This window comes from Emydura macquarii, unplaced genomic scaffold, assembly GCF_026122565.2.
Source record: "Emydura macquarii macquarii isolate MOO-44397 ecotype Brisbane River unplaced genomic scaffold, CSIRO-AGI_Emac_v2 contig_2768, whole genome shotgun sequence".
NCBI classification, from domain to species: domain Eukaryota; kingdom Metazoa; phylum Chordata; order Testudines; family Chelidae; genus Emydura; species Emydura macquarii.
In genome coordinates, this window is record NW_027132905.1 from 51,648,096 (window position 1) to 51,662,441 (window position 14,346).

Consider the following 14,346-nt stretch of genomic DNA (forward strand, 5'->3'; position numbering starts at 1 on the left):
AACTTCACCAGACAAGGAGCAGGTCTCTTGCTCTTTGGCACCACATTTCAATTTGAGCCACAGACTTTGTCTGCACATAGGCCCCGATTCAGCAAAGCACTTATACACGTGCGTAACTTCAAACAGGCTTAAGTCACACTGAAATCATGTGCTTACCTGCTTTTCTGAATCAGGACCTTGGTTCCCAAATCACACAGCAAAACTCCTTGAGCTGCTTTAGGTTCTGACCCCAGGAGACACTGAACACTCTCAACTCCCATAGGCTTCAGTGGAAGATGAGGGTACGCAGCACTTTGCAGAAGACACTCGGCACCTTGCAGGATTGGACCCTTACCTTGTACAGGTTTTTTCATACAAACTGTATCCCCTAGGATGTTTCATGGAGTTAAGTGATACATACCAGAGAGGGAGAGAGAAATGAAAGGGGTGGAAATAAGGGAGAACAGAAACGAGAGTCAGAATCAATGGGGTAGGAATACAGCAAGGCCAGGAGAGATATGTGGGCAATACAAGCAGCAGAGGATGGTCAGAGAGGAGAATCAGTTCAAGTGGACTACAGAGAAAGGCTTGGGAGAACCAAGAAGCCTGGAAGCAACATTTAGTTCAATCTCCAGCCTACAGCTTCTCTCTAGGCCTGAATCAAAGCTGCCCTAGTGTATGGAGATCTCATAGGGCTCCCTGTGCTGCACAGGCACAGGAAATGCCCCTCACCAGGGAAACAAACACTATCAAGACGTCACCCTGTGGGTTCCTGGCATCCCAAGAGGGGCTGCAAACATTGTAAGAAGCCCAGAGGATCTCTCCAAGGTTCAGGTTTTACTGCCTAGAAGCTGGTGAAATGACTCAGCAGGAGGAGGCTTGGGCACTGTCAATGTCTGCTCCTCTTCAAGGGAAAATGGGGAATATAAGCAGAAAACAAGAAAACTCCCCAGATTCAGCCCACCCCAGAGCCTGGGTGAGGAGCCTGACCTTCCTGAAGGGATTCTGCCCCCTTCGCCTCCCAAGCAACCAATTTACAGCCTGAGTACCACTGCAGAGGAAGCTAAGAGCAGAGCTGAAGTTGACGCATTGTTTACCAGGGACTAGGAAGTGACTTACATTGGTGCCCCCGCCTTGGCAGCACCTCACGGGAGGGGGGTCTGTGGGCCCGTGTCCCACTCTTCCCCACTCACCCTCGTCAGGGGCAGCAGCACCCCGCAGAGGTGTGTGTGTGTGTGTGTAGGCCTGTGTCTTGCTCTCCCGCCGCTGTAGGGGTGATGGGGGCTGCCCGGCAGCAGGGGGGCCGTGACGGGCTCTGGTCCCCACAACTCCCTCCTGGCACCCAGCGCAGGGCAGAGGGGCTGGGAGGACACCCTGGCTGCCTGTGATGGGGGCGGCTCCTCCTCCGAGGACCTGGCTGGTGCCCCTCCCCAGGCCAGTGCCCGGGGGCATGATCCCCCTCCGTACGCCACCATATGATTGTGAAGAAAACCTTGCAAATGTCAACAGAGCATAAATTGATGCACTCTGTGAAAGCTGAGTTCTCAGTTAGATAGACAGAAACAATAGCTCCAAGAAGTTAACTGTCATCACAATTGACACTGAACCTTAATGATTACAATATAAAGCACTGCTAACTATTTCATCGCTGATCATTCTGGCAGAAACATCTGGCGGCTCAGGAATTGTGGGTGGAACTGGAGAAAATGGGTGGAGTTTGAATATAGTACCACCCCTTTTTACTGTCCTTTCTGAGCCCTGGGGCAAATGGACACTCTGAAGAGTGGGGGTTTTCCAGCTTAGGAAAATAGCAAACTGGCAATTAAAAATTAAATGGCTGTTTTGGCTCCTGCCAGTAATTGGATCCAAAGAGCTTGTTTGTTTCAATCAATACAGCTACTTGGTTAGCTTCCCTGGTGTAATGAGGTCCCCTGGCTCTTGCTAAATGCCTGCAAGCCGGCTAGAAAGTCAGGCTGCCACTGCCTGATCCTCTTCCAGTCAGTCCATGAACTGCTTCTGGCAGCAGAAGCATGAGACAAATCTAAAACTTCTTCCCTCCTATCAAACCAAGGAGAAAGGTACCCACTCCCCTGAATGCTCAGAGAGGATGAATGGGAAGGGGCCTGTGTATTTCATAATCTGCAGCCACAGAATTTGTCACCGATCTACTATTCCCTGTGCATTTGCACTCTGGAATCTAAACGTGCATTCAAATCTTTATAGACCTCATGACTGTAAAGGGAATCTTAAAAATATGAACTGTAAGTAAGTGATGCTGTGTTTTGTCACAAGACTGCAGACAGCTTGATCTTCCCCATTCATCTTAATGGGTGTCCGATCTGAAATCTAAAAATGACCGTTTAAATGTCAATGTTATTAACTATTTGACTGATGGTCATTTTAGTAGAAACATCCAGCTAATGTGCTTATTCCACAATCCAAACCTTGCTCCCACACCTTCCCAAGTTCCCCAAACCCAGACTGTCTAATATACAGCTGCCAAAACTTTGTGCTTCACCTCCCATTTCCCTTCATCTTCTATTATGCAGCTCTGGATTGTCGATGAATCCTGAGGCATAAAAAAATCTGAAAACGTGAGGAAAATGTAAAATGAATTTAATTTAATTTCAAAATAAATAACAGAGGCCTCAGTATTGTTTGGATTATGACTGTCATGTTAAAGCCAGTAAAAACTTCCCATCTCAAATGTAAATGAAGCTGATGCAGAATCCCCAGTCTGTTGCACTACAGCACTGCAGAATTTAGCGACACTAAAACAGAATTTAGGCTCAGTTTGCCATGGAGCACATGGGGCTTCATTAATAACAGCCACTCTCACTCTGCTGGTTTGGGCTACAAATAGATGATACAGAGGTACCACTTTTTGAAAACCTCTAAACAAGACAAATAATTCCAATTTAGATTGCAACCCCAAGCCCTACCTGGAACATGTAAGGAGTGTAAGCATTTAGCTTTGATTCTTTGGCTAACGTCAGGATTTGAGGGTCTCATGTTATAGAAGCTGGTGAAGCAGGACTGAGTTCAGCAAATCAAGGCAAGGTTAACACCCACCTGATCAGCTAATTCGGTTACTCTGAGAGTTGCTCCTCGTTCCCCCGTTTTTAGTAAATGTTTAGTGAATAAATTCTCTACTCATGGAAGTGAGGGACTATCAGCAGCATCTGGGACTAGGACTATAGTTCAGGAAGGCATCGTGCAAGTTTCCCATGAATGGAGAGCAGATGAAGGAAATAAAACCAGACTGTTAGCACTCTCAGCAGAGGCCAATGACTGAATGGAGCATGGGAGACTGAACTCCTCTCTCACTCCTAGAGGTGACCCTTCCAGGTCAGGTTGAAGCACACTAGCATGGTGATATCTGGGGGCAGCTTGTCCTCTTGCTAGCCATACTTTTTTGAGTACAGAAATTCCAATGGCTGGAAGCCAAAGCCAAGAAAATCCAAACTTGGAAATAAGATGCACATTTTTGTTGACAGTGAAAGTAATTCACCACTGGAATAGGTTCCCTAGGGATTCTCTTTCCCTGGGGTCTTTTAACTGAGATTAGATGTCTGTCTAAAAGATGGGCTCTAGTTCTATCAAAAGTGAATAGGTTCAATGCAGGAATCACAGGGTGAAGTTCTCTGGCCTGAGGTCAGACTAGTTAGAGAAGTGCATGTGTACTGCACTCACAGGGACAAAACATCTCAAAGAACTTAAATTATAGAAAGGTAAGTAATCTCTTCTTCTCCATATCCACTAAAGATAGGACAATCTGCAGCAAGGGAGATGAGGTTAGATATTAGGAAAAGCTTTCTAACGATAATGATAGTTAAATACTGCAGTAAGCTTTCCAAGAGAGGTTGTGAAATCCCCGTCATTGGAGGTTTTTAAGAACAGACTGGACAAACACCTGTCAGGGATGGTCTAGGTTTATTTGGTCTTGCCTCAAGACAGGGGCTAGACTTGATGAGCTCTTGAGGTCCCGTCCAGCCCTACATTTCTGTGATTCTGATTCTATGATAATAATGATCCCTTCCAGCCTTGCACTTTGTGAACTCCAAGTGCAAGTGTGGACTTCAGGCAACAGGGCTGTCAGTCTAGCACCTCTCAATAGAATCAAATAAGCATTTTAGAAGAAAAAGAAACATAGAGGCAAGAAGAAATACGCTCCCAACCAATGTGCAGGATACTCGTCATCTCCCTCCCTCCACAGGGAAGCAAGGGAAAAGACATTTATCAATACTCAATCGCTTTATACTGTAGTAAATGCTCGTGCCCAGGCACAGTTCTGATTCTAGAACTAAAATCATTCAAGACTAGAGCTGGGCAAAAAAATTTCAGTAAATAGTACATTCACTGAAAAATGCATTTGTCAGGACTCTGAAACTGTTTGCAAATGTGGGTCAAATTTGACAAATAGTTTTGGCCAAGAAAACAGACAACAAATATTTTGAAAATGTCAAAATAGTTTAGAAAAAATCAAAACAAAATGTTTTGAAAATGTTCATCTGAACTGACACTTAAAATATTTCATTTGGACCCAAACAGAATGTTTTCAGTTTTTGTTTTGGTGAGAAGAACTGAAAACATTCAGTTTAATTTAGAAACAAACCGATTTTTTCCTGTAGATATTGCGGTCTGGCCACTGAACTGAAAAATCAATGATTCGCTCAGCTGTATTCAAGAGCCAGTTTTTATTCTGAGGTATCCACCAGATTGAGCAGGCTGCTTACGTGCTCAGTCCCCCAAAGGCCTGCCCCAGGAATCTGGCACGTACCTACAGCATAGATCTCCATGTTGACAGTGAAGATGGAGTGGGAGCGGGAAGAATCCTTGTTCATCAGGGTGTAGCCCACTGCTCGGTTCCTCCAACCTGTGTCCATGATGCGCTCGCACTGTGCCACGCTGTGCACGGTGTGCAGCGAGAGCCCTTTCACATACACCCCTTTCTCTGGGTGCTCCTTCAGCTGCAAGTAGGAAGAGCACAACACAATGATCAGAATGGTCCCTTCTGGCCTTATGAATGATAGTTAAGTACTGCAATAAGCTTCTAAGACAGGTTGTGGAATCTCCCCTTCACTGGAGGTTTTTAAGAACAGATTGGACAAACACCTGTCAGGGATGTTCTAGGTTTATTTGGTCTTGCCTCAAGACAGGGGGCTGGACAGGGGGCTATGAATCCATGAACACAGGTAACAGCAGGACCACCTAGACTCTGAAACACTGGAAACTTTCCAGGAGCCCGAGGGCTGCATATATAGGGCGATGTCCACAGCACATTAAATCTCGAATAGAATCCCCTCAGCAATTAAAATTCCTTCAGAGGAAACTTTTCATAGAAGATGTTAATAAAGTACATGGTTTTTCTTGTGTAGTCTTGAGTGATCCATCAAATCCATCACAGGAAAAGTGATCAGGAGGCCCACTGGGGTCACAAACACCAATCAGACTCTATCCTCACTAGGGCTTCTAAAATGGATTTGTAATCATTTTCCAACATCATTGGCATTGACAACTAGGACCCTATCCACACCACAAATAACTGAGTCAGGGGACCAAGCTTCAACGTGGTTGTCCTGATTTGACAGTTGTTAGTCACATTGCTTAATGCATTGCTGGAAGGGGCTCTGACGCTACTGTGACAAATGCAGTATAAGAACTATATAGAATAGAACAGAATCAGGTTACAGGAGAGTTAAAAGCTGTAGTGTAAACAGGACCTTTTTCATGTTCCATAACCAAGCTAAAGCCGTGGGCTGTCTTGGGTTAGTCCAGTTACAGGATCAAGGTTAGGTCAATTATGCTATAGCTTTTAACTGTGTTGTATGAGAATCAAGTGCCTGAGATGGTTCAAGTTAGAAGAGTTGTGGAGGCTTACTCCCTGGAGAAGTCCTCTCCAACACTCATCTCTGATCGGTTGAAGGAATGGCATTGCCTAGCAACGGAGAAAGCAGTATTTAGCCTACTAGGGTGGAATAAGGACATTCCACCCACTCCAGATGTTTTCCTAGTGGAGCTCAGTAAGGCCTGTTCTCTGCAGGACTTTATTCCATGGCAAGTGACTGGGATACAGGGGTGGCCAGGAGTCACTGACATTAAAAGGAAGCAAATACAATTAATAATACTAATGGGATTTCAGAGGAGAAACATGTTGGGCTGCAAGGGTCAGCAGATCAGCCTAGGGTTTGTGTCTCTACAGGACACTGATTCGCTTAATTATTCTATAGAACAGCAGGCCCCAAATGTTTTATGTTGCACCCGTCTTGCCCCTGTTTGCACCCCCTGAGGAGCTGGGGCTGGAACTGAGGCTTAGGCCATGGCTGGAAGCGGGGCTGCGGTCGCCACCGGAGCCATGGTCAGGGCCGGGAGCAAGTGTGGAGCAGCAGTTGGGTGCCAGGAGCCCAGGCTACGGATGAGGGCAGGTGTGGGGCCATGATTTGGGGCTGCATCTGGGAGCGGGGCTGCGGCCGGACTGGGGGCAGAGCAAGACTGGGTGGCACTCCTTCCTTACCCCCCATGGGGTCTGGATCAGGCCCCACTGTGGCCCCCCAATGTTCCTCTGTGACCCCCTAGAGGGGCCCGCCCCACAGTTTGGGGACCTGTGCTGTAGAAGCAGCAACAGCCAGCAGCTATCACCAGCATGACTGTGTTACCATGGAAACAGTTTTGCCCAAGTACTGCCCTCCCCATGCCAATAGCAGTTGTCATGGAAACAAATGTAATTGTTGATATGGAGCAAAAACAGGAATGGGCTGGAGGCTCTTTCTAAAATAGTGATTCCCATTTCTCCCAAAACACACACATTCTATCTTTAGAGCCAGGAAATGGTGACCCACCAGGGACCACACCCCTACAGGGCCAAGGACACGCTAAAGGTCTGTTGCTGTTTTAACATTTCTGTGCAGCAAATGGTGCTAGTGCCTTGGTTTTCCTTATACTGGCACCTGCCACAGGTAAATTAGGGCTGATCTACACTACACAGTTAAGTCGACATAAGGCAGCTTACATACACCTAATTATGTCATTGTCTACACTACAGCCTTCCTCCTGCTGAAGTAAGTGCCTTACTACGTCAACATAGTAACTCCACCTCAACAAGAGGTGTAAGGCTTGTGTTGGTGTAGTTAGGGAGAGGCAATGCCTGTGTAGACACTGTATCCCTTACATGGGCTGTTGGCTGTCTTGTTAATTTCATAGCAGGAGCTGTGAAACTGACAGGAAAACTGGGCAGCTAGAGTTTGGCTGTCCCTCACTCCCCTGAAGAGCTGGGTGGCTGCACTCCACTCTGAGATGGGAGGAGCAGTGAGAAACCCAGGGGACTTTGGTGAGAAGCCCGGGCACCCCCCTCCCTGCCAGCTCTTCTATGGGAGCAGGGGAGCCTTGTCAATTTCACAGCTCAGTGAGTTGCGAAATTGACAAGGCTGCCTGATTCCTGGTGGGGAGTGAGGAAGAAGCCAGAGCAGCTGGACCCTGCTCCCCAGGGCAAGAAGCCCCAGTTGGCTTCCCCTGGCAGGGAATGGGGAGGGGAGAAGCCCTGGTGGCTTCCTGTGCTTCCCATGAGAAATGGGGAGTAGATGGGAAGGGGGGCAGCCTGCTGGGAGCCCAGGAGCCTGTGGTGAAGCCGGGCTCCCAGTAGGTAGCTGCCAGTTTGGCTGAGAGACCGGGCTTTTAGCTCCCCACACTGCCCCTTGTAAGTCATTGGAAGCGCTCCAGTTGAGGACACACACCGACCCAACCATGGACATGAACCACCGCAAATCAACCTAATATAGGTTGACTTACGTTTCTAGTGTAGACATACCCTTAGAAGAGAAGACATGCAGCTCCCGCAGGAATTCATGGGAAGGGCAGAGATTTGCAAAGCTACTGTAAAGCAAATTCTTTGTAAAACAACAGTCACTAGTATTATTAATTGTATTAATGTTACCTTACTGCATCTTTGAAACTTTCTGCTTTCTCATGAATTCCAATGAGGAGCTGTACCTCCACAGTACCCTGTCAATAAAGATCAGCCATTTTTACAGATAATGAGATCATCCACAGTCACATCAGATCAGACTAAAAATGGATAAGGGACAGAAACCCTCCTGCTTCAAGGCATAAACCAGACACTAATTTATGGGCATCAGGTAGAAATTTCCCCCCCGGACAGGTTATTCCATAACTGTCCACTGGGGACTTCTTGCACCTTCCTCTGAAGCATCTGGTACTGGCCACTGTCAGATAGAACTTGCTACACTGGACAAGACCAATGGTCCATCCAGTTAGGTGTCCTATGTTCCCATTGTGTCATAATCTAACCTTCTTCCAGGTCCCTCCAAATCCCTTCTCTGGCTTCCTTCTCCTTCCACACCGAGCAAAGCAGCCATAGCTTCAGGGTTTTGCACAATCCCTCTCCCACTTGCATCTCTGCTTTCATTACATCTTTCCCCTTCCATTCCCTATGATCTTCCGTATCCTCTCTCCTGCTCCCTTCTTTCCGTGCTTCCACTTTCAGCATTCTGCCTCCTTTCATGCCAGATTCCCACCTCCTGGCCCAAAGCTGTGACCTTTGGTCCATTCCTGCAGCCCTTACTCATACTGGTTAATTAACAGACCTTAAAAGTACTCCTAAATGAGGACTCGTCATCCAACTGGAGCATTTCTAGTGGGGCTCTACAGGGATCTGTTGGTTCAACGCTACTCAATATCTTTATCAATGATCTGGAAGAAAACATCACTGCTAGTAAAGTTTGCACACAAAAAATGGTGGCATGATAAATAATGATAAGGACAGGTCAGTTCTACAGAGCAATCTGGACTGCAAAGTAAGCTATGCTCACTTGAACAACATGCATTTTAATACAGTAAAGGCAAGGTCCTCATGCATCTGGGAACCAAGAATAGAGGCCTTAGTAGTAGGACAGAGGACTACATGTTGGAAAGCAATGATTCAGAAAAGGAATTAGGGGTCACGGTGGATAACCATGTAATAGATCATTGTTCTGTGTTTGTACAGCACCTAGCCCAATGGGGTCCTGGTCCATGACTGGTGCTACTAAGCGCTATGGTAATACAAAGGACCAGTCTGTAGATAAAACTCTAAACATAATGAGAATAATTTTTGTCACATTCCAAATGCTTCATGTTCCAATTTCTGCAAAAAATTTGTGCTGGGTTCTCTCATTTCTATTAGGCACTCCTGATAACAGCAGTCAGAGCAAATTAAAGCACGTCCTCATTCAGTCATACTGACTTTATGATCTCCTCACCTCCAACTTTTGCTTGGTGTCAGCTCCTAACAGATCTCTTATGTCTTCATTGTAGATTTCCAGGTAAGAGACTCTCACCAAGAACTTGGTGTTTTCAGCACACTGTACAAAACCAAGAGATGGGATTTTAGGGTAAGTTTTTCAAAAGTGCCTAAGGGAGTTAGACACCTAAATGCCCATTGACTGTCAATGAGAGTTGGGTGCCTAAATCCCTTTGGCATTTAAAAATATACTTAGGGTAGTCTACACTTAAAACTTACAGAGGCACAGCTGTATTGGTACAGCTGAGACTGCTGTCAGAACACTTGTGTAGACGTATTATGTTGACAGAAGACAGCTCTCCTGCCGATATAATAAAATCACCTAAACAAGTGGCGGTAGCTATGTCGGTGGGAGAGCTCACACCCCCTAAGCAACAAAAGTTTTGCTGGCACAAGGCCTTCGTCTACCCTGCAGGCTCCATCAGCACCGCAGCAATCAATGCAGTGGCAATCACCAGATCTGCTCAGTTGATGGCCGAGAACTCTCCCGTTGACTCTGGTACTCCATGGGAACAAGAGGAGTAAGCTATGTCAACAGGAGAAGGCATCTGCTGTCGATGTAGCTTAATGAAGACAGTGCGGCTACTCGTGCAAGGTATGATGACGTCAGTTACGTTACTTACATAACGTAGCTTGCATACATTACATTGATGGAGCCACGCAGTGTAGACAAGCCCTAAAAAGTATAGGCCTAGAGTGATGGGTTGGATTACATTTGTAAATACCAGCATTCAGATGAAAATAAACCATTATATTCAGTAATGTGCATTAAGACCTTTTAATACTCTGCTTGGAGTAAAATCAGTATCTTGCCCTTCTCTAGCATCATTCAGCAGAGGGCTTCATAGCACTTTATAAACATTAATGACTTAAACCTCACAGCTTCCTAGGCATTAGGTATTATCCTAGTTTTACTGATAGGGAAACTGAGGCAGAGAGAGAAACACTAATTTGCCAAAAGTCACACAGCAAATGTAGAGCTGGAAACAGAATCTGAGCCCCATGTTTCAAGGACTCTGTTTGGCTATTCTTATGCCCACTGATGAATCATTCATGCTCAGCCAATCAGAACTGCTCTCAGTGCTCATGTACTCACCATGTGAAGTTCTTGGCAAATTGACAGGAAGACTCCTGCTATCCTACCAATGGTTTGGGGGTGGGAAGAATGATCTTGTGGCTAAAGCACTGAACTAAGACTCAGAAGATTAGGGTTCTAGTCCCAACATGATGACAGTTTCCTGTGCAATTCTAGGGCCAGTCATTCCCTTGCTTTGTGCCTCAATTTCCCCATCTGTAAAATGGTGCTAATACTTCCTTAACTCAGAGGAGGATTGTGTGGATAAATTCATTATTGTTTGTTGGACTCAGATATTATGATAGTGAATACTGTAGAAAAGCCTGTTAATAAATAGCTAATACCATATAGGCGCAGATCCTCAAAAATATTTAGGCAGTTAACTCCTATTGAAATAAATGAGAATTAGGCACCTAAATACCTTTGAGCATCTGGGCCATAGTCCCTACTACAGTAGCCATTTCACTTCACTGCATACCTGTACACTTTCAAAGATGTGTTCAAATGCTCTGGGAATTATGCCTTTCTGTGGAGGAGGATCCACAATGCCCTGCATGGTAAATGACTTCCCACTGCCAGTCTGGCCATAGGCAAAGATGGTGCCATTGTAGCCCTCAGTAACACCCTGAAAAATTCAAGACAAATATAAAGATAATAGCCATTATATTCCTCCTTCACATGTTTGGAACCAAGCTACTAAGATTCTCTTCTATCACCTAACAGTGATTTTATGGGGAAGAAGAGAAACTGCTGGGTGAGCAAAGAAATGGCTAGGTCATATACAGGTGGATGGAACACAAGCACTGAGCTGGAATTTTGAATTTTTTCTGGCAAGTCCCATGGGATCTTTAATCTCTACAAAGCAAGGATTTGGTTTTACATCTCACCCAAAACCTAGAAACATAAAAAGAACGGAAAACCTGAAGCAGAGGAAAAGCAAGGCCAAAAGACAAGCTTGCTAACTCAGGCCATGGAGTGGAGGATATTGCTACGTCACTCCCTCCATCAGCCTCTGTTTTGGGGTCCTCCTCCCTTGTTAACAGCTCCTCTTCTGCTCAGAACTTTCCACAAGCAGCAGTAAGAGTGAAATCTCCATGTTTCTGGCCAGTTTCACCTCTGCTTATATGGTTCAGAATAGCAACATTGAAAACTGAGCAGAGCCTTGTTAGTGTCCACTCTGCTGCTACACAGCAAAGCTCTGAGCAGCAACAAGGGTATTGGTGCTACCTGTCTGCAGACTCCTACACAGTCTGGTTTGGGTTCAAGGAAGAAAAGAGATGGCCATCAAGGAGTCAAAGAGGAAGCTTGGCATTTCATAACTACTAGAGGCAAGAAATCATGTTGGCATTCTTCAAGATGAGCAAGAAAAGCAAGCCTGCCCACAAAGAGTTCTCCAACTTTCAAGGGAGACAGATGATCCTCGTTGGGGATTTAATATTCAGAAGAATCGAAAGAACATTCTGCAAGGGACACACGGACAACAGTACAGTGTGTGGTCTTCCCACAGCCAAGACACTAGATGTCACTCTAAGATTGAATAGGCTTCTGAATCCAATGGGCAAGGTAAGGGTACACACTGGGACAAATGACACTGCATTGTGGGATATCTCACAAATAATTGATGGCTTCTGGGAACTTGGAAGAATGCTGGAGAAGAATAATGTCCAACTAATCTTTTCTGAGAACCTTCCTATCCCACAAGCAAAGGAAGACAGAAAGCAGAGGATTATAGAAATTAGTTGCTGGCTAGCTAAGTGGTGTGGGATGGAGGGTTTGGTTTTGTGGAATACTGGTCCACTTTCTGTGGGGAGATGGAGAGATGAGGGCTGTATAGTTTGGATGGCCTCCACCTCAGTAGAAGTGCAACCAATCTTCTTGGGGGACAGGCTGGCTAGAGTAGTCAGAAAGGTGTTAAATTAATAACAGAATGGGAGGGTAAAAGAAGAAAGACAGGAGCATTCACTTAGCCTAGAATCAAGATGTTGAGAACAAAACTAATCAAGGAAATGAAGAGAGAAATTCTTCAATTGTCTACACACTAATGCTAGGTGCCTAGTAACAAAGAAGAATTGGAAATGCTCGTTCATGAACATAAATTCGATTTAGTTGGTATTACTGAAACCTAGTGGGATGATTCACACAATTGGAATGTTACAACCACTGATTATAACCTATTTAGGAGGGATTGAGTGGGCAAGAGGGTTGACAAAGCACAAGATGGGGTATCAGTTGATGTCTGCTACAGACCACCAAATCACACTAGGGAACAAGATAACCAGCTCCTTATGCACCTACCTACCTATAATGTGTAGGAAAAAAGCCTGCATGATCATGAGGAACTTCAATTTGAGTGACCTGTGCAGGAGGTCTCATGCTGCCAGTATTAAAACATCCTTGGAATTTCTAAATATTATAGATGACAATTTCCTAACTAAGGGTATGTCTTCACTGACGGTGGCAAATTCGCCGCAGTCAAATTGATTCTTCGGGGTTGATTGAGTGGAAGCGGAGATTGACTCAATAGATGCAGAAATCAACTTAATAAATCCAACCCCGGAAAAAGAGTAACCCTGTAGTCGACGCAAGGGCATTTCCCATCGGCGCAACGTACTGAGGATGCCGCGCTCAATAGAATTTTGGAAGTTGACAGGAGATCTCCCATCGACTGCTGACAAATTTCGTGGTACGTGTAGACCAGGCCACAGAAAGTTTTGCATTCAACAAAGGAGCATTCTATATTGAACCTCATCTTGACAGATAAAGAGGAACTGATCACAGAATTAAAAATTAATGGTAGCTTAGGTATAAGTGACCTTGACTTGGGTCACATTTATAATGAGCAAGCAGAATAAAGTCCAAACCAGTAATGTATAAACTTTGTGCTTTAAAAGTGCCAACTTCACAAAGCTGAAGAAGTTAACACATATTAACAAGTTAACCAGGAGTTAACACATATTTCAAGGAACCACTGAAATTTATTTAGCTGTGATACTCTAAGTACGTTTTCTAGCCCTGAAGAAGAGCTCTTGGTACTCCGTGACATTTTGATTAAAAAACGAGAATGATACAAAATTAACGTGGCATACATTAAATGGATTAAAAGCTGGCTAATTGATAAGTCTCAAAATGTAATTGTCACTGAGGAATCATCATCAAACGGTTGTTTCTAGTGGCATTCCATAGGAATCAGTGCTTGGCCCTACACTATTTTTATTGATGACCTGGAAGAAGACATAAAATCAGCACTGAGAAACTTTGCAGATGACACAAATTGGAAGAGTGGTAAATAATTAAGGGACAGGTCATTAATACAATGCTATTTGGATCACTTGGTAAACTGGGCACAAGCACACAATATGCATCTGAATATGGCTAAATGTAAATGTATACATCTAGGAAGAAAGAATGTAGGACATACTTACGGGATGAGGGGCTCTATCTTGGGAAGCAGTGACTCTGAAGAAGATTTGGGGTGGATATGTTGGTGGATAATCAGATGAACCCGAGGTCCCAGTGCAATGCTATAAAAGACTAACGTGATCCTTGGAATCTCAAGTAGGGGCAGAGATTACCTGTTTATTTGGCTCTGGTGCAACTGCTGCTGGAATAGTGTGTCCAGTTCAGGTCTCCACAATTCAAGAAGGATGTGGAAAAATTGGTGAGGGTTCAGAGAAAGGTATAACACCACCCAATGACTGGAAGTCAAAGCTAGATAAATTCAGATTGGAAATAAGGTATACATTTTTAACAGTGAAAGTAAATATCCACGGAACAATTTATCAAGGGTCCTGGCGGAGTCTCCCTCCCTGACAATTTTTAAATCAAGATTGGATTTTTTTCTAAAAGATCTGCTCTAAGAATTATTTTGGGGAAATTGCCTGGCCTGTGTTATACAGGAGGCCAGACTAGATGATCACAACCGTCCCTCCTGGTCTTCGACTCTATGAATCTATGACTCAAAGGGACACTGCTGCAAGCGGTCCCATTCAGCAGGTTT

At 44.9% G+C, this 14,346-nt stretch overlaps 1 protein-coding gene across 2 annotated transcripts in view; it reads right to left on the minus strand.

Moving 5' to 3' along the window:
• The window catches only part of KIF17 (kinesin family member 17), a 29,960-nt gene that overhangs the window by 15,198 nt on the left and 416 nt on the right, over nucleotides 1–14,346 (minus strand). For both annotated transcript variants that reach the window (XM_067566268.1, XM_067566267.1), the window contains exons 2-4: nucleotides 10,828–10,974; nucleotides 9,234–9,335; nucleotides 4,760–4,949 (exon numbers count right to left, since the gene is read on the minus strand). In XM_067566268.1, the coding sequence (XP_067422369.1) occupies nucleotides 4,760–4,949; nucleotides 9,234–9,335; nucleotides 10,828–10,974 (439 nt within the window). The remainder of the gene's footprint in view (nucleotides 1–4,759; nucleotides 4,950–9,233; nucleotides 9,336–10,827; nucleotides 10,975–14,346) is intronic.